The following is a 25,867-nucleotide window of genomic DNA, read 5'->3' as shown; positions in this document are numbered from 1 at the left end:
AGGCAGTATCAGTGACCCAATTAGTTGTGTGTCGTCAAAGTGTTTCAGTCTACTGTGAGTCTGAGAAAAGTTTACTGGCAGGCACAAGTCAGGAAGTGGAAACAAGAACCTTTTCAAGTCAGTCAACATCCCTTAGAGTCGGACGAAATTAATTATTCAAAAATGGAAAAAGTATGACACAAGTTGTAAAGCTGCCCAGGACCGGCTGTCCTCAAAACCTGAGTGACCTTGCAAGAAGTAGACCAGTGATGGAGGTCAGCAAGAGACCTCAGAAAAACTCTGAATAACTATATTTGGCCTGGTGCTTCGACAGTCACAGCATTATGGGAGAGTGATGAAGAAAAAGTCACTCTTTGACACTAATGGGACTTTTTCTGTTGATCCGTGTCAAAATAAAAAATCCCCATTAAACCGCCTTATAAAGCATGAAAACATTGTATAGACCCTACATACATAATTTTATAACTCATTATTTTAAATATACTGTGAAGACAGATCAGTGGGGGAATATAAAGATGTGACATCAAACAATATTTACCTTCATGATTCCTGTCCGGTGCAACTTTTCATGAATATAGTTTGACCCCACAAATTCACATCACTGCTGTAATGAACCATGAGTTAAGATTTGACACATCATACATAGTCTGTCTTTCCTCATGAGACGAATGTCAGATATTTTTACTTTCATCTGACCCAGAAAGTGTCTCTGATACAGTATCATAGATTATAATTGGGTCACCATTGTGGTATAAAGGTCAACTATTGAGTAAAAACTGGAGAAAAATCCCAAACGATTTTTTTTTTGGGGGGGCGGGGGGGATTTGAAATTATTGTAGGCTATATGTTCAGTGGAGGGCAGATAGTATAGCTTTTCATTCCTGCCAATCATGCCTTCAGGTGATGTCACTGATTAGTTATTTCGGTCTGGTTAAAAGTGTATTGATTGGTTGCACAATCTCTTGATCCTGCACAGCTTTGGCTATTTTTACTTCTCCTTTACACACAGTTATTTAGCAAGGCGTGCATCCTGTGCTCAAAAAAAAAAAAAAACGTACAATGCCAAACAAATATGCTTTGGAGCACTAAATTACGTCTGAAAGCAGTGTCTCCAGTCATTTCTGCATGTTATCTATTGATAAAATAATTAGGGAATATTTAAACATTAAATAATTAACATGAATGGAGTGTTTCTGGAACATAAACTCTTAAAAATATTTCAAATTAAAGATTACCGTCATGCACTTAAGAGAAAAAACTAATTGCACTTAATGATTTACTGTGATTTGCTACAAAACAGACGCAGCATTCAGCAAATCAACCATTACGCGACAGAGCACAACTTTGTTAAAATGGATATTTACTAAGGCCTCTTAATGTGAGCACAATAAACGAAAGCTTCACATCCAAAAACAAATCATGTGGAAAATAACAAACCAGAAAACTCTGAGACATTTATTTTTCTCCCTAAACATATTACCACTTCCTTGTGAAAAATGAATAACCCAAAAGTAGCCTCCTCCAGGAAACAGAACTTCACAACTTCTTGTTGTGTTGGTGGGGAAGAACAGAGGAGTGTGCTGTGACTAACCAGTCGGCCTGGCGAGTGTGTATTACGTCAAAAAGTCACACACTCATCAGCAGCCTTCTGTACCAGCTGAATATGCATTCAGTCAAAAGTTTGGGTGTAAAGACGAACCGTTGTGTTGAAGCTGTCGGTTGCTAAAGCTGTGTCTTTGTTTGACAATGCTCAGTAGAGACTTTTGGTACATCTTAATAAGTAGGGTGTGAAGGGACCATTAATCGAAGCACTGGTGCGAACAGTGATGCTGTCGTCCGCTCCCTCCAGCAGAGTGTGTGCAAAATAAATTGCACAAGCTTCTCAATGGTTGTACTAATGTTGGCCTACAGAGGGAAAGGATGAACGCTGCTTCTATTAAAACCAGTTGGCTTCTCCATTGTTAGTATTGATTTGTAGTTTCATTACCACACTCACACATAAATTGACACTTGTTGACAGATCTTTTTCACAGCAGATATTTTCACTTGACTGAAAGAAACCTTGTCACAGAGTCAGCCTGCTCAATTACATGGCCTCGGCCATTACTAATGTTGTTCCTTGCTCCCGCTATGACCCGTCAAAAGGTCCTCTGTGAAAAAGACTTATTAAAAATGTAATGTTTTGGGTCATATACCTTCACTCTGCAAACTTTATTTATTTTTAAAGAATACGATGACATTATGTGAAATACCTGAAGTAAAAGGACAGAATAATAACTCTCATCTGAATCACCTCTGTGTCAAGTTCCATCTAATTTAGAAAGGGAGAAACAACCAGGCTAACTCTCCCAAAAGTGTACTCCAACTTCACCCATGCTGACGTACTGCACGTATTGTATCTCGCGTATTTAAAGTCTTTTTCAAGTTTTCTGATTAATCCCAAAAATCTCATCATTGGTTATCGAAATACTTCTTTTTTTTTTTTTTTTTTTTTACCCCTCTACCGCTTGCCTGTGGCTTGATGACATCAAAAGCCAGACTCTGCAATAGATTGGTTCTTTAGGCATGTGACGTAAAAAACCCAGGCCCATTTCTGTTACTGTCAGTGGCACACTGTGAAAGCATAAATGCTCAGCCATAGGTTTGACTGGGTATTTTACCGAGGACACAGTTATGTGTTATAGCATTTAAAAAGACACCATATGGACATGTTAACAAGGTTAAAAACTTGGTTTTCACTGGAGGGGGTGGTTAACACTTGCAACCATACAAAACAAGATATTGTTGCTTAACGAGCAGTTTACAGATTGGAGCTCGGTGCAGCCGAACATGCAACCTCTTCAAATCCTGCCACAGTGAGCTTTGCACCAGTTTTGCACACTTTAACCAAGCAAACCTCAGATTATTCTTATCTAATTCTGGCTGGCATTTCAGCACACAAGACACAGCTGAAGTTGTCATATTCTATGTATTTAGATGAAGGCTAGCTGTGTCTCCTATGCTTTCAGGCTGAACACATTCTCCTTTCTGAAAATATTAGTCAGATCAAGGTGTTCACTACTTGGACAAAAAATCGTCACCACCAAATCCTGCGGCTGATCTGAATATCCTAAATCAAAAACTGCAAGCACTGGAGGCTGAAACATACTATAGATATATCAAATGTAATATACAAGTAGCATGTTTGAGGTTAAAAGTTAGTGAAAGAACTACAAAACCATAGAGATAATCAGCAGGCTGTCACAGTGATGCAATCTTACTGACAAACATTATGAACGGTGATGCAATTGCTTAGCTTAGAAGTATTTAATGTGCTCTTGGTGATAGGAATCTTTAAAACGAAATATGTTGACAGGTTGGAAAATACACTCATTCCCTTTCTTCCCTCAAATAGAAATTGTGTGCTGGTGGTTACAACACACAAATCCGTGTGCATGGTATGTCTCTTAAGTGGATAAATCATGAGTACACCATTGTAAGGCTACAGCAATATTGATAGTGTCTAAAAGGGTAAACATTTTGCCAGCTAGTGGTGGTTAATTCAATGCAGGAATGCAAAGCCATGATGTTAGAGAGAAAAGACGAGGCTGTTGGAATCTCAACATTTTCCTTAGACAAATTATTAAAATATGGAGAAAAATGAATAAAAATAGAATGTATTATCTCACCATCCAATGAAAAAATTACTTTCATGGCCTCTGAAATTCCTGAAAACATCAGCAAACACTTCACAACTGTTTTGCAGCTTTCAGAAAATGCAGAGGTTGTGAGGGCGACGTTTATATGGACTCTTTTCAACAAACAAATTTGATAATGTGTTATTTAGTGAGCGTCTGAGGTGCTATTAGGTTGATTTTGGTATTTTTGGACGGATCCAGGCTAGATCTTTCCCCCGTTTCCAGTCTTTATGTCTTTAAACTAAGCTAACCAGTTGCTGGCTGTAGCTTCTCACTCAGCTTTTGTCAATTACTGTAATCAGACTTGTAGAAGAAAGAACCCCAATTTTTTTATATATATATATTTATTTAATATTGACAATAACAACAAATGGCCACGTAAGGTTCCAGCTTCCTTTCTAAGTAGATGGTGGAAAAGTAATATTTCTATTACTGGCAGAATGTAGCTAAAATTGTTGTTAGGTTGCTCGGCGTTGAATCACTGATTTGATTTTATATTGCCAGCATACGTCGTGTTTGAAGTGATGTCTAACTAGCTCAACAGGCTGCAGGGTACCCAGCAGGTCCACTCGCCCTCAGCCTCCATGCACTAATGACGAACAGCCAGAGGCCAGGCTCGAGACTCAATCTTACATACCTGTGATCTCGCTTCACAAAGAAATCAGCAGCACCCATCTTAGAGAGATAAACAGTACTCAGCTCTGCTTGGATGGAGGCTGACTCACTGGCTCAGTCTGTGGAAATGTCTGCTGTTCCTTGGCTGCTGCTTAAACTCTTTTTCTGTGATCTCTAATCTGTGGGAAATAGTGTTGCTGTCTGAAACTGTTAGAGAGGACTTGTCTCCTAGTTTGGGAGAAATCATTTTTGAATCATAAATGTCAGGGCCTGTTCACACTTTCTCACCGACCATCATCCAGTGTTGTTTTTGTCTGTGAACTGCTGTGACCTTGAAACGTGACCTGCAGACACACAACAAACGTCCTCATCTGCTGTCGCATTTTCTCTGTTGGCATCTCCACATTAGACAGATTGCGCTCTCTGATTACATTACAAGTTAAGTATCCACTTTGTATTTTACATTGCTAGAAACAATGATTGTTTCCTCTAATTTACATTATTTGATTCTAATATCGCTCCAATCTTCAGCTTTCAAAATAACAACCCATGAGATGTAAACACAACTCAATCTTACGCTCATGGCTGGCTCATTAAATATTCTCGATGTCTGCAAAATTAGTTGCATTTGATTATCATAGTTTGGTGGTGGAGGCGATACCTGCTCCTGTTAATTATTCATGAGTCACTAATGTGTGCAGCTGTTCTCCTCTCAGATGGAAAGACGGAGGAGGAGAAGATCAAATTAATTTCTAATCCATACATTCCAGTAAATGCCGATAAAGCTGCGTCTGCTGATAATGATGTCTTGGGGCTGCATTACTAATGTCATATTGTGTTGATTCTTATCTCAATCTGAAGTACTTTGAATACATTTTACAGATTTGGATCACTGATGGAAATTTGACCCCGTCTGTCTGTCCACCGCTTTGGTTTAAACTGAAATATTTATTGGATGGATTGCTATGAAATCGTGTACAGACAGTCATCATCCCCAGATAATTAATCCTACTAACTATGGTGATATCATGACTTTATCTCTGGTGCCACCAGCAAAACAAAATGTTCACTTATCCTGTAAAAAAAAAAAAAATCACAAAATCTACCCAACAGATTTGCACATAATTCCGTACTGGCATTTTTAGCGGTACTTTGGAAATCCTCTAACTGTTTCTCCAGTGCCACCTTGACATTTGTGTTTTCATTAGAAATGTCTAAAATACTTGCTGAATTGCCATTCATTTTTTCCCCCAGATATTCATGTTCCCTTCAGGATGAACGTTAATAACTGTGGTGATCCTGTCACTGCTTTGTCTAAGCAAATGTTAGCATGCTATCACGCTAAGCTAAGGTGCATCTAAGTGTGGTGATGTTAGTGTTTCGCTCAAAAATCTCAGAGCCGCTGGCATAGCTGTAGACTTTTAATTTTAATATACCTCGAGTGCCTTTTACAGTTCTAGACCACTCATGTGTTTATTGAGAGTGAGCGAGAAAACTATCTATAGTCATGGTACTCTCAATTTTTACCTCTGGAGAAACTAAATCTGCCCGTGTATGGCCAGAAATACCAGTAAAAAAGAATCCGCTTTTTCCTGCCTTTTCGGGTTCTTGTATTCTGTCTTTTATATTTGAATTTCACTTTTTGCCTCGCTGTCACTCTTGTCTGTTTCCTCCACAGGAATACCTGTGTCCACAGAAGAGGTTTGTGTAGTGGAGCATGTTGTGACAGCCATGTCTCTGGAGATGGAGAAGACCATCACCAAGCTGATGTACGACTTCCAGAGGAACTCCACCTCTGATGATGACTCTGGATGTGCCCTGGAGGAATACGCCTGGGTTCCCCCCGGCCTCAGTCCTGAGCAGGTACACAAACTCGACAAAGTTATTTAATTCACTTATGACACCCATTTCCCACCACTTTTAGTCTCTTTGGGTTGGAGTGGGGAGAAGGGAAGTGCGGGGATGACATACAAATCACTGAGACTTAGCTGTCAGGCATTTCAAGGGAAGAATAATTGTAAAGACATTTTTCAGCTGTCAGTGTTAAAGCTAACGCTGTGTAGGAACTAAGTTCAGTCAGACAGAATGACAGCCATCGTGAAAAGAAACCACACTCTGATTAGTTGATTTCATTGTCTGGAGAACAGATGTGAAGCCATGAATAAATTGATCAAATGTCTGAATCGCTTTGTCACACAAGTATGACATTGTGTATTAATCAATCTTTTATTGTTTTATATGTTCAAATGTATTGCTTGTGTTCTTCTAGGAGGTTTTACATTTAACCAAAAGCACTAACAAGTACATGATTACTTATTTTTTAGAGATAAGATATGCAGATGCATCACAATTTAGTATACGGTATATAGTAATTTTCCATCTAGTGATGCTTCTGGTATGCTAAGCTTCAGTTTTTTCTGTACTTTACTGTATGCTTGCAAATTTAAACCCAGAGGAATGGAAGTAATTTGAATCTGTGAATGTTTGGATGACTCTAATTGAAAATGTGTGCCAATGTGTTTATGCATGCAGGTTTCACAATTCCCTGTCTGGACTCATTTGCAGTTTAAATGCCTTCTAATTGCATGCATGACCAAGCTAATGTAATCCGTTTTTCAAATGCAGAGGAAGATATCTCCTCATTATTTACTTTTTTTTTTTTTTTTTTGCCTGTTTTTGTCAGCTCTGACATAAGATAAACACTGTTGTGTTCAACTATATTGAGTATAAACAGTTCTGTCTTTATTTAGTGAGAGAGGCACTCTAATGCAACAGACCTCCGAGGGCTCTGTTAACAGATGACAGGACGGGTTGATAACAGTCATTTTCTCCAGTCAGCCATCTTGACAGGATGCTGAAAGAGGCACCAGCCTCTGTCATCCAACAGGAGGTGCAGCCAATTGTAGCTGCCTGTTCCTTTATTAATGCACTTGAATGTAATGATTTTTTAATCCTGTCACTTCTGTTTTTTTGTCAGTGCAATGTCATTAAAGAGACTCGCATTTCAAAAGAAAGTCCTCATTTCATTTAGTGAGCTGTCAGAATTCAAAATCCCCAGTTTTGCACTACATTTACTCAGTCAAAAAATTTAATTTGAGGCAGGGTTGGCTCAATGAAATGTTTTGTTTCCCATGTTTCTGACAAATTGTTCCCAACTGCCGACTACTCTGGCCCAGTTTCCAGGAGACACAAACTGTATTCATGGAAGATAATCTCAATATTTATTAACACATTACACATTAAGAAATATTTTACCTATTTATTCTTTTTTCACAATGGAAAGAGTTGAAATAAATCTAGTTTTTTCAAGAGCGTCAGCATACAGGATATTGTGTGATAGAGATTCCAGTCCGTTCAAAATCTAAATGATTCATGTTTTAATTAATTCATTGGCATTAGTTTTGATAATTAGTTTATTGTAAAAAAAAAATTCTGAACAAAAATACCAAGAGTTCAGTTGTTCCAACTTCTCAGATGTGAATACTCGTAGTTTGTTTTTCTTTAATAGTAAATTATGTACATTTGGTTTTTTAACTGTTTAACTGTTGGCTGTACTAAAGTGAGTTTTGTTTTTACCAAAACAGAAAAAATAAGAGATTATTAGTTGCATCACACAAAAGTGTTTCATTTAGTGGTTTTGCAGCTTGACTGACCAAAACAAATCTACAGTGACTAATTATTAATGAATTTACTAATATTCATTAGTAAATACATTAATTCACTTGCAATTGTCCTTTAAAGCTGATTCACTTCTTATCATTCGAAGCTCATGTGAAGGAGAGGAATTTGGAGAAAAGTTACTCATCTTGACTTTCAAATCTACCATAACGGTCAATGTCACCTCCACAGCGTATAATAAAACAAGTGGACATCAAGGGCAGCATTCACCGGTCACTTGCTTTCCCTCTCACTGATTATGTAAATTGTATGTGAAAAACTTGAAAAAAACAGATCTTCACACTGCGCTGAATGTCAGAACACTGTGTCAAAGGCCGCTTTCCCGAAAATCAGAAATGAAAGACAAGATTGATTTCTGTCCTTTTGAGTGTTTACTTCTCGAACGCCAATCAAGGTTTTCTCTGTTTCACCCTCTAGCATGTAAATACAAAAGGATATTCAGGCCGTGCATTCCAAGTGCTATCGCATCGTGAATTCCAATTAAAGGGTAACTGAGATTTCCTTCAAGCAAAGTGAATATTAGCTGCTGAAAATTTAAAGAACCTGATACTGTTCAAGGTTGTGTCTGCAGCAGCAGCACAGAGCTCATTGTGCCGCTCACTTTCAATTCAAGACACTGACTTCCAAGGGCAATGACAAAAGAGCAAAACAAAGACAAATTGTATTGGCATGAAGACCATGAAGAATTCATTTGAAAGTCATTTCAGATTCATTTCGGTGCGTTTGTTACCATGAATTAATAGAATGAGGTAGATTATGTAAACTGGCCAACCTTTTACTCTAATTAACAGACATAAAGTGAGTCAGATAGCACTGTGTAAGTCAGATTTATACTAGTTATCACTTTTAAATTCAAACAATAGATCACATATTTGTACGCGAACAGTGTCGCTTGTAGTGCCAAGCCCACAGAGAATTATCCCTCTGCAGTTCCCTCCAGCTCTCGCAATTTTTCTGTTGTTGTTTTGGTTTGCTCTCATCAGCGTCGTACACTACTGGCCGAGCACCAGGTATTTATCTCGGGGCTAGTGAATACTAAACACAGAGCTGAAAGGAGAGTGAACATTGACCCTGCATTTGTCAAGTGTCTAAAAACACACCTTGAAATGAATGCTTATGTTGCTTCATATCTGCTGGATGTGCAAATAGGCAACTGTGTACTAACAAGTTTGTCATATCATAAAACTCTGTAAGGTGATAATTTGTCCCTATTGTTGGCAATTTTTTTCCAAAAATCTGTCAAAACAATGCAGGTTTAATATATATTTGAATGTTCTCTGGCAGGATCAGAATCACATTTATGATTTGGTTTTAGGTGCATCAGTATTATAATTCCTTGCCAGAAGAGAAGGTCCCCTACATTAACAGCCCTGGAGAGAAATATCGCATCAAACAACTGCTTCAGCAGCTGCCACCACATGACAATGAGGTAAAACTTACTTGACCGCACAGCAAGTTTCTCATTTATACATGAACACGTTTGATTTCCGGCAGTTTGGAAGCTTTCTAGTTTTTATAGTGATGTCTGACGATGAGCCGTGATGTTTCAGGTACGTTACTGTAATGCGCTGGACGAGGAGGAGAAACGAGAGCTTAAGCTCTTCAGCAACCAGCGGAAGAAGGATAACTTGGGCAGAGGCAACGTCCGTCCTTTCCCCCTCACCGTCAACGGGGCCATCTGTGATAAGGTAAGCCCAACAATTAACATTACTTCTTCTCGTCCTGTTGGCCTACTTTTTATTTACTGAGGATATCAGCAGCAACCAAACAACTTTAAGGGTTCTTTATGGAAATATTTCAGTCCTTTAAAGGGGTCATGCCTTTTTTCCCACCCTGACTTGATTCCTCTCCTCTATTTTCCTTTCCCTTGATTTCCTTTCCTTTCATGCTTTCCTTTCCTATCCCCCCCTCACTTTTTTTTCTTTTCCTCCCCTCTCTCTTTCCGTCCCTTTCCTTTCCTTTCCTACAGTGTGGTGGTCAGATAAACGGAGGGGACATTGTAGTTTTTGCTCCGAGGGCAGGCCATGGAAAATGCTGGCACCCTCATTGCTTTGTGTGCGGCACGTGTGAGGAACTGTTGGTGGATCTCATCTACTTCCACCAGGATGGCAAGGTCTTCTGCGGCCGGCACCATGCCGAGAGGCTGAAACCCCGCTGCTGCGCTTGTGATGAGGTGCGCCTGTCTGGGCTCAGAGCCCTTCGGGGTTGGAAATGGCTGAATGGTTCACAGCTCTCAGACTTGGATGGGGTTGAAACCGGTCTGGAGAGAAAAGATGTCTCAGTATCATTGCCATCTCAGAAAGTCTGCTTGTTTTCTAACCGTAATTTATGGCAGGCAGGGCTGAGATAACAATGTCATTAACTCTGGCCCGATGGTAGGCTGGTTTAGGTAAACAATGAAGCATGTTGTGGCCCAGGTGTCCATTTTCATCAAAGTGCGTGGGCATTTTCATTTGATGAAGATGTGAGAGTTTCTGCCATGTGGTGACATTAAAAGTTCTTTATGATAACTTTCTTTATGATATCAACCATTTAGGATTTCTTTGAATTTAGTGTAAATATATTATATATTTCTTCACATTCGCAGTGACATCCAGTGTGAATGTCAAAAATTACAGTCAGAAAGGATGTACAACGTTATTTCATTATTATGAAAGACAGTGTCTTTTTTTCCTGAATGATATGTTGAGGGACAGTGGTTAATGAATAAATCTGAGGTGTCATATGATGATTAACAGAATAAGAAAGTAGAAAACAACAGTTAAGACAGACAGCTGTTTCACAAAATATACAGTTGTATATGTTTCTGTTAACAAAACATTTTATATTTTATTGTTCTAAATTATCCAATTAGAAGAAATTTAAAAAAAAATCGGTCTATGGTGGAATTGCTAACAACTCACTGACATATGCAATATGTGACTGGTTGCAGGTAGATGTTGCTTCATTTTAAGGGGTCATACAGGCCAAAAAGGTTGTCCAAAAACAAAAAGGTTGTCCAAAGGATAACATACAATAATATGATTAAAAAAATAAATAAATAATGACCCAAGGATGGAGGACTGAGGTATGCCAAACATAATTACAACATAAGATAATCCTTCTGCAGCAACATTAAAAGTCAGTGTTGCAAATGTTTGTATAACCAGTTTAAAACCATTTCAATAAATCTTTTTGACAATATTCTGTCATGAATGTCATTAAACTCAATACAATCAATGTGTCGTGTCTGCTAATGTCTGGGTCATGCAGATAATCTTCGCCGATGAATGCACCGAGGCGGAGGGCAGGCACTGGCACATGAAGCACTTCTGTTGCTACGAATGTGAGACCACCCTCGGTGGCCAGCGCTACATCATGAAGGACGGACGGCCGCACTGCTGCAACTGCTTTGAGTCCCTTTATGCAGAGTACTGCGATGCATGTGGAGAACACATAGGTACAGCACATGTTTTCTACACCTTTTTAGTGTCCTCTAACATACATGAGCTGTTACTGAAACACATGGACATATTTTCTGATGCTAGAAAACCTCCACCAGCCATTTATTATAAGTGTGGTTGTTATCCGCTCTGTGAGCCTCGTGTGCCACAGCTGTGGAGAGGCGGATCTAGTGCGCTGAGATGTGGATGGTTATTATCATCCCAAGCTCCAGTAACAGTGAAAGAGTGTGTTTCAGAGGCTGCTCCCATGTTGTATCCAGATGGGAGCGGTAAAAGATGATTACTTCCTCTAGCTGGGGAGCAGGGCTGCTGAAATGTATTCGTGCCTCTTATAAATGGAGGGATCATGTATGGGTATGGAATCACAAATTCTCACTTCTGGAAGAAAAAAAAAAGTTCTGTTCTTGCTAAAAAAAAATTAAAAAAAAAAAAAATCTTTCCCATCTCACCACAGGCATTGACCAAGGCCAGATGACATACGATGGGCAACACTGGCACGCAACTGAGGAATGTTTTTGCTGTGCCCGTTGCAAGCGCTCTCTGCTCGGCCGCCCCTTCCTGCCAAAGCAGGGGCAGATCTTCTGCTCACGATCCTGCAGTGCTGGACAGGTAAGGAAACCACAGCTAGAATTTTATTAGACTGTTGTATTGTTGTTGTTTTCAAATCACATTTACTTAGCTTTCTACTTTTGGATATTCAGTAATATTACCTTTCAAAAGTTTCATAATTGTATTAATCTGTTTTATTTGAACCGAGCAGGATCCAGAGGAGTCCGACTCCTCAGACTCTGCTTTCCAAAGTGCTCGTTCCCGTGAGTCCCGGCACAGCACCAAGATTGGAAAAAAAGAGCGCAGAAATGCTGAGCAGGATCGTCGGAGCGGCGAGGCCCGCCAGTCAGCTCCTCCACCCATGCCCGACCGCCTGTCCGCTGAAATTGATCCCATGTCTGTTCAGATGGACCGTTTAAGCCTTTCATCGAGCCAGACTCCAAGCAGGACACCAAACCGCACGCCTAGCCGCACTCCTAGTCGTGCCCCGAGCCTTAACCAGGTGTGGATGAGCCGGGATGAACCCTACATCCCTGCCACCTATGAGGGCCCCCAGCGGGAGCCCTCCCCAACCCCTGCACCTATACATCTGCTGGGTCAGTGTAACGCCAGGCAAGGATACAATCCCAATGCAAATGCTCATCCACCTGCCCAGACTCCTGCCAACCCAGTTAAGAGGCCTGATTCCTGGGGGAAGGAACAGGGCAATGCCAAGAGGACCCCTATGGCCGCCCTGAGAGGCCACTCCTTTAATGAAAATTGGATCCATCACAGCCAGGATGAGTTCAGGCCCAACAAGCTGCGCACCCAGATGAGCTTCAATGAGATGTCCAGCCAAAACCAGGGTATCTCTGACAAGAGGAGCATCAGCCTGCATGGATTCCAGAAGAACGGCAGACCCCCGCTGACCAGGAGGAATCCCATCAACGCCATGAGCTTCAATGAGCCCCTCACTCCTCTAGAACAGACCCCCCGTGGATCCATTGACTCCCTCACTATGTCCAATGCTACAGGTACAATGACATTAATGATACAGAATGACACGTGATGGTAATATTACATGATACTAAAATCTGACATTTGATTTGTGATTCTAGCAGGTAACTCTTTGGATGGGGTCACTAAGCGACAGGAGCACCTGTCGAGGTTCTCCATGCCCGACCTGAGTAAGGACTCCGGTGTAAACGTGTCTGAGAAGAGCAACATGGGCACCCTCAGCTCCTCAGTCCAGTTCCACAGCACAGAGTCGCTGTCCTCCTCTCGCCCCTACAACAACAACAACATGTACACTCCACTGCAAGTTGGCTACCCCCTGCAGTACTGGGATGGACCGCAGCCGCTAGGCTTCGACGGCAAAGGTCGCGTCGGCGTGATGGGCAGCAGCGGAAACCTGCGGATGGCCCCCATGAGCGACAGAATGCCCCGCCGACGCATTAACGGCCAGGAACCCGTGTCCCAGCAACAGCAGCCACAGCCAAGACGCCGCAAACACCATCGTGGAAACCACGGTAGCGGGCAGCACCGCAGTGGCCGCCACCACAAACGCTCTCGCCGTTCTCGCTCTGACAACGCCTTGCACCTCGTGGCAGACCGGCCCACCCAAATGGTGGAGCTGCCCTACCGCCGCGTTCAGGAGGATTATGATCGCTTCCCCTCTGGTCATGCTGCTCGGGAGTTGTTCGGCCTGGATCCAGGCGGGTACCGACAGCAGCCCCACCGGCCCTGTCCCCGCACCACTTCTGATCTCACCTTGCAGAATGCTGGCTGGCAACCTGCGGGACTGGGTGGGCCATGCTGGGGCGACGGGTATATGGAGGCTGCTGACCCCTGGTGCTCCAGCTGCTCCTCTTCCTCTGAGTCTGAGGGAGATGAGGGCTATTTCCTGGGTGAACCGATCCCTCGGCCCGTGCAGCTGTGCTACATCAACAACGAGGAGCTGCGCCATCGCTACAGCCCCTCTGGGATAGTCGGCCATCATGGACCTCTGCACGGACCGATTCATGGTCAGATGCACACACGGCAGAGGAGGAAGAGCAAAAACTGCATCATTTCCTAGATATAGATCAAGGAGATGGGGAGGGATGGGCAGGAGAGTGAAAGAGATGAGAGAGATGAGAGAGATGAGAGAGAAAGGGAAGAAGACGGTTAAAGCGGCAGAGAGGAGGAACGGAGGGAGTGGGAAGGTGAGAGTGATACAGTTGAGAGTGAATCGAGAGGTTGTCTGCGTGTGTGTGTGTGTGTGTGTGTGTGTGTGTGTGTGTGTGTGTGTGTGTGTGTGTGTGTGTGTGTGTGTGTGTGTGTGTGTGTGTGTGTGTGTGTGTGTGTGTGTGTAGTGGGGTTGAAGAGGGAAAAAAAAGGCCTATTTTTTTGTGCTTGTAAGCTTACACAACTCTACAGCGGGTAGTGTTTGTGTACACCTACACAGAATGATCTAATCATAAGAGGAAGCTCAGCTGGCTTACACAACATGAATGTTTACAGTGATGGAGATCAACTCCGCTGACGGTACCAGGAAGCACCGACGAATTTGACTACTAAGTACACTGCGGTCAGGCTAAATAACATGATGTATGTGCGTGTCTGTGTGTGAATCCATGTTACAGAGAGAATGAACAATTCCTTTATATTCTGAAAAGGAAAGTAACACTGGTCAAGCCGCGGTGACGTGACCGCCTACGTCGCAGCTCAGAGATCCAAGCCCTGGGCAGTCAAACTTATTCTGTGTGGACAAACCATAAATTGTGTTGGGATAGTGAAAGCTACGTGCTAGATTCCAAGCTATGTCATTGTTTACCTCAGTGGAATCCAAATGCTGCTGGAATATAGTGTTGGCTCGCTAGCCCTGTTACCACCATGTACAAATAGTCTGTTGAACCTTGTGCTCTACATAGCCAGCTCTCCATGCTTTACCAAGGACAGAGCGCCGGACAGCCTCTGCTCCTTGACCATTCAGGCACAGTAACGTCAGGTATGGTCCCGTTTTCTCTTCTGCAACATGCTTTGTTTTTTGAGAGTAACCTATAGATGATTAAGAATAAGAATAAGAATAAGAATAATAATGCTACCAATAATCATAATAATGCAAATAATAATGATAATAATATTAAAGAATAATACCTGTTAGATGTATATATAGTAATAAACATTAATAATGGATGTAGTAATGTAAATGTTCTGTACATATGGTCTTAAATATTTATATATTTTGTAACTAAAGAATCATTATTTGTATAACATGATGTAGGGATAGGGAGGCTTGCATGTTCATTTGTTGTTGTTGTCTCATACTGAAAATAAAGTGTACTTCAATGAACAACCAGGAAGTTGTATTTATAAGCTGTATTGAGTTCTGTGGTCGGTTGAGATGGACTTCTGATTGAGGCGTACTACATACGATCTCTCAGCAGGTTTTGTAAACATTGGAGGAGTGATAAAGCGGTAACTGAGAAGGGTCAGCTTTGCTCGGCATGTTACAGATCATGTCAGGGTTTTTTTTACTTAGCAGAGCAAAGAAAGCGCCGGGAAACAAATGTTCCATCGAGTGTCTGACAGCACAGCTTGGCTCAGCTAAATGGAATGTTGTCATTTTTAAACAGCACAACACAATTCAAGGCAAAGAGAAAATGAATGAGCTGCTTACAGGTGCAAAATACATTTCTTTTTTAAATCATTGAACTGATGATGAAACCGTAAGGGGGGTAACCAAAGTAAAGAAAGATACATCTTCTCAGAATTATGGATATTTGTTCCACATTTCACCACAAACTCTCCAATATTTGTTGAGACATTTCAGTCTTGACAAAGATGGTCATACTGTAATCACCATGCCAATGAGTAAGCTAATAATATGCATTAAATCTTTGAGAAACAGTTCTTCTTTTTGCAATGTTTTGTCAGTGGCTTTCTAGATGAAGTTAGGAGTAGCAGTTCGACTGAACACATATTCTGTATTATTTTCTGGCAAACGGTGATGTCAGTTTGTTGAATTACTTGTGTACAGAACAAAATAGTGTTTTACATTCTGTAGAGTTTGTGAATAGATTTGGGACACAGCAGTTTAATGTTATCAAACTTGAGCCTGACCGATACTTCACTCTTTACTGAACTGATACTGACATCAAATACACAACAAATCTATCTGATATTTGTTGTGCAAAGGGTACTCCGGACTCAGACTGAGATTAATCAAAAAAGAAGCAGCAGAAACCAAGATACCCCAACTTTTAGTAACTAATATGGGCAAAAGTAAAAAAAATTTTAAAAAAAAGAACAATTTTAAAAAGAAAAAAAAAGAAAGATTCCAATTCCCACAATGTAACTGGATGATGACCTGTGTTACTTTTTCAATGCTTGACAAAGCTCCCTCCAGAGCCTCAGAAGAAAATATATAGCAAATTGAACACCATGTGTCAAACCAGTGGCGTGCTCCTTTAAGTCTTTTGAAAATGGCTTTTACAGCTCTAACCCACTGAGACTTGGACCCTGAAAGTGCTCTGTGGTGTCAGGCAATGAGACTTTATAGTAGCAGATTCTCTCAGTAATGTGAGCTGATATTTTGAGCTGCCATGGACCACACCTGTTCCAGCCAATTCCTAAAACCTTGTTGTTGTTTTTTTTTTGGTTGGTCCATCCTCGGAGGCGCTCGTCACTGCCCACCAGGAAAACCTCCAAGCCCTGCTGTTTCAGAGACCCAGTTGTGTGACCATGTCCATTTTCACACATCCAATAGGTTAACAAGGAAAATCAACGATTCATTTACCATCTAATATCAAGGACTTTCACATGGTTATCAGATAATCATGTCATGATGTTTTGGGTCATCTGTGTTTGAACAGAGTTGGGAAATTAAATAATCTTGTAAATCTGGCATGTTTCTGAACAATATTCAAACATATGTTTGGCATTTCTCTGCTGCAGTTTTTTGTTATTGGCTCACACTTACAGCGATAAAAAACCTCCATGATAAGCCAATAGCCTATCAGCCATGCTGAGGAATGAGTCAGGCTCTGGATCAAACATAAAAAAAATATTAGCTCTCTTTCGCATTCTACAAGTGCTTTAACCATTAACAACATCGTGTGGACTAGTCACCTAATGACCCATTAATGTATTCCCTGCTATGATTTGATGTTACCATAAAACCATGAATAAATCACTGAAAATATTTAGATGTTTATTATTTTGTATACAACATTATTAATTAAAAGGCAAATGACAACAAATTCAAACAGATGTCAAAGTACTTTTCTGAACTCTTAAAAAACCTTAATAGCAATACAACCAGTGTATGTTTTATGATCGTCATCACATTCTCAAAATTGGAAGCAGCAAACAAATCTTCAAAGTTTCCCTTTCATTTTTCACAAATGTTCAGCATGAGACTGAACACGAAGTGGGATTTACTACAGCTAGCAGACAAGACTTTACAAAATTATAACAAGTAAGACGACACAAAAGCCGTGTCCAATCAAATTGAATAAAACTCTCGACAGTTTAAATTGAAGGAAAAATGCTAAGGATACAGGCAGTACTGAGAGCCTGAGCAGTGCGACGGCTCCCTGGAGTCGTAGTTCTCTATGAACTTCTCCATGGCCGCCACGCAGCGCTTGCCGATGTCCCTGAGGTTCTCCTGCAGCGAGGACTGGATGGACTGCTCCAGAGACGGATCCTTTGCAATCAGCATCTTTGCTACGAGGCCAAATGTTTCACATTCCTGATAGTACACCTGAAAGAAAAACACAATCACGGTTTTAGGGCAAAAATGCTCCCGGAAGGAGAGAGATGAAGCACGAGGGGGACAACAGACAGAGGAGAAAGTGGGAGTGTTGGAGGAGAAGAAGAGCAGAACAAATGCGTTAGCCGAGAAGTCTTGTCGTGCATTCCCAATTACCACTGAATGGATTAACCACGGAAGCGCTCGCACACAGGCTGTTCACAAGTGCTGTGTGTGCGGAGATTTGTGGACATTTTCTGCATCAGCTACCTGTTGCCAGACGGTTTTGTTTTTTCCTTGCAGTGCCCCTAAAATCCTGCAACCATGGAGATGTGAAAAGCAAGAGGCCATCTTTTCCGTCAAGTGGGTGGAAACACACACGCACTCTCTCGCGCAAACACGCAGCAGACGATGAGCAGAGCCACATGTGATGTCTGTCACATTGAAGGCAGCATTAAAGCACGTGCTAGAGGCTCTGATGCAGGTGAGCCTGCCTGGCTGTATGTTTTTGATCACTTGGAAAAATGCAAATAGAGGAATAGCATCATTAATCATGTCAAACACAGAATAAGACCTTCTTTGTCGGGCTCAGCAAAGTGACGCCAGTAATGACACTCATGTTGCCACAGGCATTTCAAAATGTTTTAGACTCCAGCAAACAAACATTTTTTTTTTCCTTGTCTCGTATCTCCCGGATCTTCTAAGATTCCCCCCCCCCCCCGCCTCTCTCTCTAATCCCAGCTTCTCTTATCTCTTCTCTTCCTCTATCTGTTCATAACTATCCCTTCTCCCAAGGTAGGGGTGTGTGTGTGTGTGTGTGTGTGTGTGTGTGTGTGTGTGTGTGTGTGTGTGTGTGTGTGTGTGTGTGTGTGTGTGTGTGTGTGTGTGTGTGTGTGTGTTCGTCTAACAACGCTGCACCACCTCATCTATCTCCCTCCTCTTCTGTTGGATGGCTCGGTCTCGTGCTGCCGTTTGGCTCCCAGTTGAAGGGAGCTCCCAGTCTCTGCTTCGTTCTCTTTCTTTGCTTTTGGTCCCTCTGTGATCGCTCTCTCTGCTTTGGTTCCTGTCGTTCTGCACCTGCACAAAAAACAAAAAAATAAATTAAAAAAAGCAAGACAGGAGTTGTTAGACTGTAGTAATCAAAACAGTTGGTCAAAGAACACGGGTACAAACGGTGCTGATGACTGAGCTGCTAATTAACAGGAGATGACTGAAGTGTCACATGTCAGCTCGTAACACTGAGCCAAGTGAATTATAAGTTCTGCAACTGTTTTGACTGTATACGTGTTCACAGGTAAGAAAGCATGCAATTCATTGTGAATCCATGTGCAATCCATTTTCCTCAGGAGCTGGTGGAGACCAAAAACGGAGCCAGAAACTCGACTCCAAATGAGGGTTAATGTCACCTGCTGAAAGTGTAAATAAGCAACTGTTTTCTGTTCATCTTTATAAGGTGATGATAAATCTGTGCTGCCTCCGCAGGCTGTTTCCGCTGCCCTCAAGGGAACAACACAATCACTTAATCCAGATTTAATGAGTCACTGACTTACTCACCTTCTAATAAGCTTATAAATGTTCGGTAATCTTTTTTTTTTTTTTTTTAAACCTTTTTACTACATTGTACATTGTGCTTTTTACTTCATTAGCCGTCAACAGGAATTATAGAGAAAAAAGATTTTAAAAAGTTGAACTATGGACGATTTTTTTTTTTTTTTTAAAGTGTTAGCAGCATAATCTTAAAGAGGAACTTTAAATTCAGACTTTATAAATCATGGCTTGTTGAACTTTTAAATGGAAAAAAGGGTTTGGGTTTTTCACCAAATCATAACGAAACATCAGGAAAGGAAAACACCTATATGACATTAGACCCGTGTATGACAGATTTGTAACTTTAAGCAGCAAATGTTCTCAACAGCTAGATCACATTTATGATCACTGTGCTGATTAATATTGACTGATGTGGTTAAAAAAAAAAAAAAAAAAAAAAACAGACTGTCACTCTTGGATTTCTATTTCCCTCTTCACTTTAACTTCACTGCCACAGTAACCAGCTGCGATTGATCATGTGCTTCTCTGCTCCGTGCTGTGTTAAGGTCAGCCAAGAAATTTATGTGATCATTTGATTTCAGCCTTTTCTGCAGCACCTGGGCTGTTTGCTTTGAAGTCTGTGCTCTGGACTCCTGTCTGATGAAAAAACAAACACACCATCTACTCGGATGTACATACACATTACTATTACAATTAGGGGACTAAGCAGTTGATCAATGAACAGAAAAATAAATCAGCCACTGCAGGACATTTGAAAATGTTACTTTCAGCTTTTAGGGAGTGGGCATTTGTCAATAATGTCTGACATTTTGTAAACAGAGAGATTAATCAAGAAAATGATGTACAGATAATATGATAATGAAAATCCCTGTTAGTTGAGGCCCTTATTTCTACCACACACACGACAGGAAATCAATTCACTCACAGCAGGGGTGCAATTTCTCATTCTATTCTATTTTCATTTTATTTACAATTAATCATTTGGTCAATAAAACATAATAAAACTGAGGAAAATAAAATGGCCCATCACAATGTCCAACAGCACAAGTTACTGTTTTTAAATTTAGTGTAGTCTGTCTATAGTCACATTTAAGAACCAAAAAGCATGAAATATTCTGGTATTAATGCTTAAAAATGACTGAAATAATTAATGATTATCAAAACAGTTGCTGGGTAATTTTATTTTTAAAGACAAATTGATTAACTGACATGTTGCACTTGTAATTCACAAAAAAGAAATCATTTTCATACCAGCTGTTGTCATCTTTTAATCTTTTGATTTTTCAACGCAAAACTGTCAAAAAATCTCTATGAATTAATTATATTTCAGTTGGACTGTGCTGCTCTACACCACACTAATACTTTGAGAGAAAGAATAGTACAATATTATCTGATTCTGAAAGGACCACTAGATATTTGAACATTTCATAACCAAACGGAAATCAGAGTGGATTTGGGGCTGGTGAACTTACGGTGAACTGCGTGTCCTTGTCTCTGCTGGAAGCAGACCTGGGTAAGAAAGGTCTGGTAGCTGGAAAACAGACAAACCACAAGGTCAACACCACAAAACAACAAGAGAATTTAGACAAACACAAATTGACTTCTACATATTAGCAGGGTCTCCTTTTTGTATTTACAAGGCCTGTAGGTACCAGGAGTATCTTTATGTCACCACTGATGTTAGGCTGGAGTGCCAGAACCCAGCTCAAGTTTTGGCAGAACATGGCTGATATTTGGGATATTTTCCTTGCAATGTTGGACTGCAGTGTTCCTATGCGAAGCAATAGGTTCGTTGTGGCTCATTATATACTGCTGGCTAGTCTCTCCCTCTCCTTTTCTCTCTCACTCGCAATATACACACAAATCAGCGATGAGTCACCATCATCGCACCATCACTCAGGCACACAAAAAACCTGTTCCACACTCACACATACACAAACACACACCTCCACAGTGCGGCAGTGCGCACACAGATACAGTGGCTGTGAGCAGGAGAAGATAAAAACATACAGTACCAGCAGCTCGGTTCAAAACAAAACATTATTCCACTTTATATGAGCGAAAATCTCAAACGTGGACTTTACGATTAGTGTTACAACCAAGGAAACGTTGTAATAAGAGATTTACTTTCAGACTCCTCCCACTGACAAATGATAAAGTAACTCTCGAGTGTCTAACAAACCCACCTCTGACTAACTACACCACACAGTTCACACGAGGCACAGACTGTATGATGGCCTGACTACTAGCAGTCCATTGATGACATAATCAATCTATCAAGTCCAGGAAAAGCATCTTAGTGATCAGCATTATGTAACAAGGGTTTGTTGCTACCACAACCACCAGATACCACGATGAGCAAAATGCCCTCCAAGTATTTGTAATGCAAAGTGCTTATGAAAATGCGTGAGTGCGCCTCTGCTTGCTTACACTGCCACCCGATGGTCATTTGATAAAATTGCAAGAAGATCACGCAAAGCTTGTAGAGTACATTATGTAATCTATGACTATGATCATATATAGGAGAGGTGGATGCAATAACATTAACATGTTGAAATGTTAACAATGATTCATTTTTGTTGGGACTGTCGGAGAGTTATTTGCTTGGAAATGTAAAAAAAAAATTCAGGCTGTGGTTTGTGGTGTTGTTCTGTTAAAGTATATTACAGTGTAAGCATGCTGCAGTCATAGTGTCTAACCAGCATGTTTATGTTCGCAAAAGAGACTGAGTTTGCTCCAGTGCTTGACATGGTTGACAGTGCCGAAAAATAAGATTCTTGCAACTCACAGACAACATGGCCAAAAGTATGTTGACACTCATATGTATCTAATTGACGAACATCTTAGCCCTTTAACCAAAGGCTTTTTTGAAACTACATCAGTGCAAAAATTATTTCCTGTAAACAGCCAAATATAATCTAGACGGAGGGCCGCGCGCCAAAAATAAATGTTTGTCATGTGAAATTACCTTTCATTAAAATCTTCTATATTTTACAGAAAATTTACATTTTAAATCCACTGCCTGGATGTCTCATCTTGACTGGCAGCCCAGACGCAGTGACGTAGGACACACTAACAGATAATGAGCATTAGCAGAGGAGAGAGAGAGAGAATACAATTATTCTTTGTAGATAAGATGTAAGCCAAAGTGATTGAATAGCGAAGCTTAACAGCTCTATGCTGTTAAAGTCATTTTGTACTTTTAAGGTGCACAAAGTTTACTGTTGGTAGTCATTACAATTTGGGATTTTTACAGTACTTAAGAATGAGGAGAAAAAGCATGAGCTCAAATACCGTGCTGGGACAAAACAAAGACAGCACAGGCCAAACTTGCCCCGCGGGTGTTTATGGCCAATTAGGAATCGTGTACAATTTAATTTCATACTTTAATACCCATTAATATCCTGTGTGATTTGATCTTCAATCAAGGAGGAATTACATCTTGAAAATCTTGAAAACAAAAAAAACTAATATTTTACAGTTTCAAACTGGCTCATTTACAGTATTGTATCAGTAGTTTATCCAATTTATGTCTCTGCAGATAAGCACTGGTATTGTGAAAGCCTTACCTGCAAAAACTTTATTTTACTGTCTGTGTTTTCACTGATTTCACTGTAGCCCATCGTTACTAGCTGAACATAAATTTGAGTGAAGTTGTGCGGTCACAACTTCTTTATGAGCACAAAAAAATACAGGAGGTCAACATATTAATCACCACAAGAGCTGGATAGTGTTGAATTCAAGTTCTTCCACATCAAAACATTTTTTATGGACTTCACCTAATCTATGGCGTTATGCTGAAACAGTTCTTCACTAAATCATTTATCAATGTTTGGCCATAAAGTGAACATTTTGTCCATGTCTTGATCTGATCTCATTGTAAATGTTTAAAAGGGATTCAGGGTGTGTGTCATTGCATGTTTTATAACTGTTTTACAGGCTTCTGCTGCAGATTTTTTTTTAAAACTCACTGTTGTTTTGTTTAGGGGATGAGCTTCCATCAGTGCTCTCTCTCTGCTCGTGCCGCTCCCTCTCCCTCGGAGTGCTGTGGTGACGTTTATGCTGGAAGTGATCCCTCTGCAAGCCGTAAGCTCGGGGGTCGAAGTATTGGCGTCTCTGGTTGTTAAAGCCAGGTTTGTAGAATGAAGGGTCATCCCTTGGAAAACTGCATCATTAGAGGAAAAAGGCTTTCAGAGCGATCAATACTTTGGACCCACTAAAAAACAAAGTGCTTCCTGTTCTCAACCCGCAAGTCGTACCGAGGCCTGTTGAAGGGCTCGCCAGGCTTCGGTTTGTAAGATTTGGACAACCATGCCCTCGGCCGGGTCGGACTCCGCACTCTCCTGATCGGCCTCTTGTCGTCCTGAATGGACAGAGGCGAACCCGTTCATCACACTCTGGCGCTTTACAAAGACAACAGAACAATCGTACGGTGCGAGAGGATCATTTTGAGACGTGACATCCGAGACAGGATGTACCTGTGCGTCAGACGCAGCGCTGTCAGCGGGCGTCTGGTAGGAAGGCTCATCACTGCGCTCCCATTGTGTTCCATTTGTGTACCTTGACACGGGGTCCTAAGGAGCAAAAGCAGAGTTTTATTGACAGGTATTATAATTTTACAGTAAAGTAGTATTTGATATTATTAGAGCGGAAATAATCGAATAATTTTAACATATGTGCGTGTTGTTGTTGTTTTTTTCTATATTTATTGGCCAAAACCTTGTAATTGTCCGGTTCGTCTTCATGCTCAACATTTTTGTATTGTAATCCCGTTGCCTACTTTGAGGCTGGCCTTGTGTTTACCTGTTTGATCCGTGCCTAACACATTTTGCTGTCAAAGTTCGTGGATAACTCAAAGACTTGCGCAGTCAAATCAAATCAAACCATCAGATTTATATCTGAGATTCAATCACACAAGAAATCATCTTTTATTCTTTTCTAACAAACAATATTTTAACAATCAATGAGTCATTCTCAAAGCAAAAGTCCAAACAATCACATTTTCAGTTTTAAACTCAAATTTCATAAACAAATGCCTGAGTAAAGAAAAAAAAAAAAAAAAAGTACTGACAGATAAGTGAGTGATAATGACTGTTAGTTTTAGTCTTGGACAGATTGTGCAAATAGCCCATGCTGAAACAGTTTTGATGCAGGTTTTACTCCGAATTTTTTTTTTTATTGTTAAAAGTAGGCTCCACAAGAGTTTCAGTCTCCACTTGGAGCTTTAAATATAGTGTCAGACTGAGAATCAGCAAACCAGGAAATCGAATCAAGTTCTCTCTGAAATGAAAGTAAAGTGGAAAATAAAGGCAGCTCCGCTAAATTTCCAACACTTTCGATATGTACCATTGAGACGGTTTGTGACAGCGGGCACTGTTTACTGTTCACTTTTTTTTTCTTTTTACCTTGTTTTCCTGAGTTTCCTGCGGTCGTGAGTCCATTTCTGCCTGTTTGTAGCGCTGATTGAAATTGTATGACAGACTTTAATCCTCTCTCGTGTCCAACAGACCAGGAAGTGCGTGTGATGTCTCAAATGCGTCCCGTCTGTCCATCTGTAAAGTACAACATTTGCATTGCTGTCGCTGTGTAACCTATTATCTCCCGGGCTGCAACGTAAACACAATTTATTTAAAACGTTTAACTTGTTGTTCAATGTCTCCTATTGTCGACAAACACAACTTGTTCCCTATGGTGTGTTGCGCAGGAAAATAACGCAACATGTTTTTACTTCCTTTTTCTACAACCGCCCAATCAGGTTGAGACTGCAGGCATGAAAGCTTATCACAAAAAAAAAAAAAACAGGCGTTTCTCTTTAAAAACGCGCAGGCGCAATCTACCCCACGCAATCTACCCCACGCTGTCGCCTGCTTTTACCTTTATTTCCCGGCCCGGCTCGGTGTGCCGATGTGCACTCTGCAACAACATTTGGAAGAGGTGCTCAGATTAGATTTTTTTTTTTTTTTTTTTTTTCACACGGAAACCTAAAGACTTTGACCTCTATGAGTATCTGTGACAGAAATGTAGTCCAACACACTCCTCAACATCAACACAAAGGGCAGTGGCCAATTTGTCGACCTCGCACTTCCTGCCATTAACACGGTCTCTTGTTAGTGAACTTGTAGTCAAATAAAATTGATGTTGCATCTTAAAAGACCTATGGTGGGAACCTGTGACTCTGTGTGGCAATACAACTGTTGTACAGATAAGAATGATTATATTAAAAATATTTTTAAAAAAATTAAAAAAAATTATTTTGTAACGAAATGTTGCATGTGCTGACGAATCCTTAGAATATAAATATGCAAAGGCTTTTGTTACTGTATTGATATCCTCCTGACCACACAAGGACTCAAATGCTGTTGTGATGATGACATACCTTAACATCACAGTATAAGCACAGAACTTTGTCACTTATCCCCAAGTTCAACTCACATACTTAACAAGTTCTCAAGTTACATTACATTTCATTTAGCTGACGCTTTTATCCAAAGTCACTTACAATAAGTGCATTTACAACCATGAGGGTACAAAACCCAGAGCAACAAGAATCAAGAAAATACAATTTCTTCAAGATAGCCAAACTACAAAGTGCTATCAGTAAGTGCCATGTTAAGTGCTACTAAAGTGCTACCTGTTCAAGGTAA

The 25,867-nt window shown here is 40.6% G+C and overlaps 2 protein-coding genes across 2 annotated transcripts in view; one reads left to right on the top strand and one right to left on the bottom strand.

The window, feature by feature from the left end:
• Positions 1-15,278, top strand: part of LOC138636215 (prickle-like protein 2) — a 37,438-nt gene extending 22,160 nt beyond the window's left edge. The window contains exons 2-9 of the mRNA XM_069724126.1: positions 5,971-6,155; positions 9,286-9,399; positions 9,521-9,658; positions 9,940-10,143; positions 11,223-11,409; positions 11,868-12,022; positions 12,174-12,975; positions 13,060-15,278. Coding sequence (XP_069580227.1) covers positions 6,024-6,155; positions 9,286-9,399; positions 9,521-9,658; positions 9,940-10,143; positions 11,223-11,409; positions 11,868-12,022; positions 12,174-12,975; positions 13,060-14,018 — 2,691 coding nt within the window. The 5' untranslated portion in view covers positions 5,971-6,023 and the 3' untranslated portion in view covers positions 14,019-15,278. The remainder of the gene's footprint in view (positions 1-5,970; positions 6,156-9,285; positions 9,400-9,520; positions 9,659-9,939; positions 10,144-11,222; positions 11,410-11,867; positions 12,023-12,173; positions 12,976-13,059) is intronic.
• Positions 15,279-17,122: 1,844 nt separating this feature from the next.
• LOC138636260 (periphilin-1-like) lies at positions 17,123-24,988 on the bottom strand. The gene is made up of 7 exons (XM_069724198.1): positions 24,629-24,988; positions 23,702-23,797; positions 23,483-23,586; positions 23,195-23,388; positions 20,696-20,754; positions 18,597-18,752; positions 17,123-17,687 (listed from the first exon to the last, which is right to left on the bottom strand). Exons 1-7 carry the CDS (start codon positions 24,662-24,664, stop codon positions 17,475-17,477), a joined length of 858 nt encoding a protein of 285 aa, XP_069580299.1. The 5' UTR covers positions 24,665-24,988; the 3' UTR covers positions 17,123-17,474.
• Positions 24,989-25,867: the final 879 nt, after the last annotated feature.

Source organism: Brachyistius frenatus, unplaced genomic scaffold, assembly GCF_029030835.1.
Source record: "Brachyistius frenatus isolate BFR_SWC_R1_liver_20210118 unplaced genomic scaffold, ASM2903083v1 Contig_6, whole genome shotgun sequence".
NCBI lineage: Eukaryota > Metazoa > Chordata > Actinopteri > Embiotocidae > Brachyistius > Brachyistius frenatus.
This window is presented reverse-complemented; position numbering and strand designations above follow the sequence as displayed.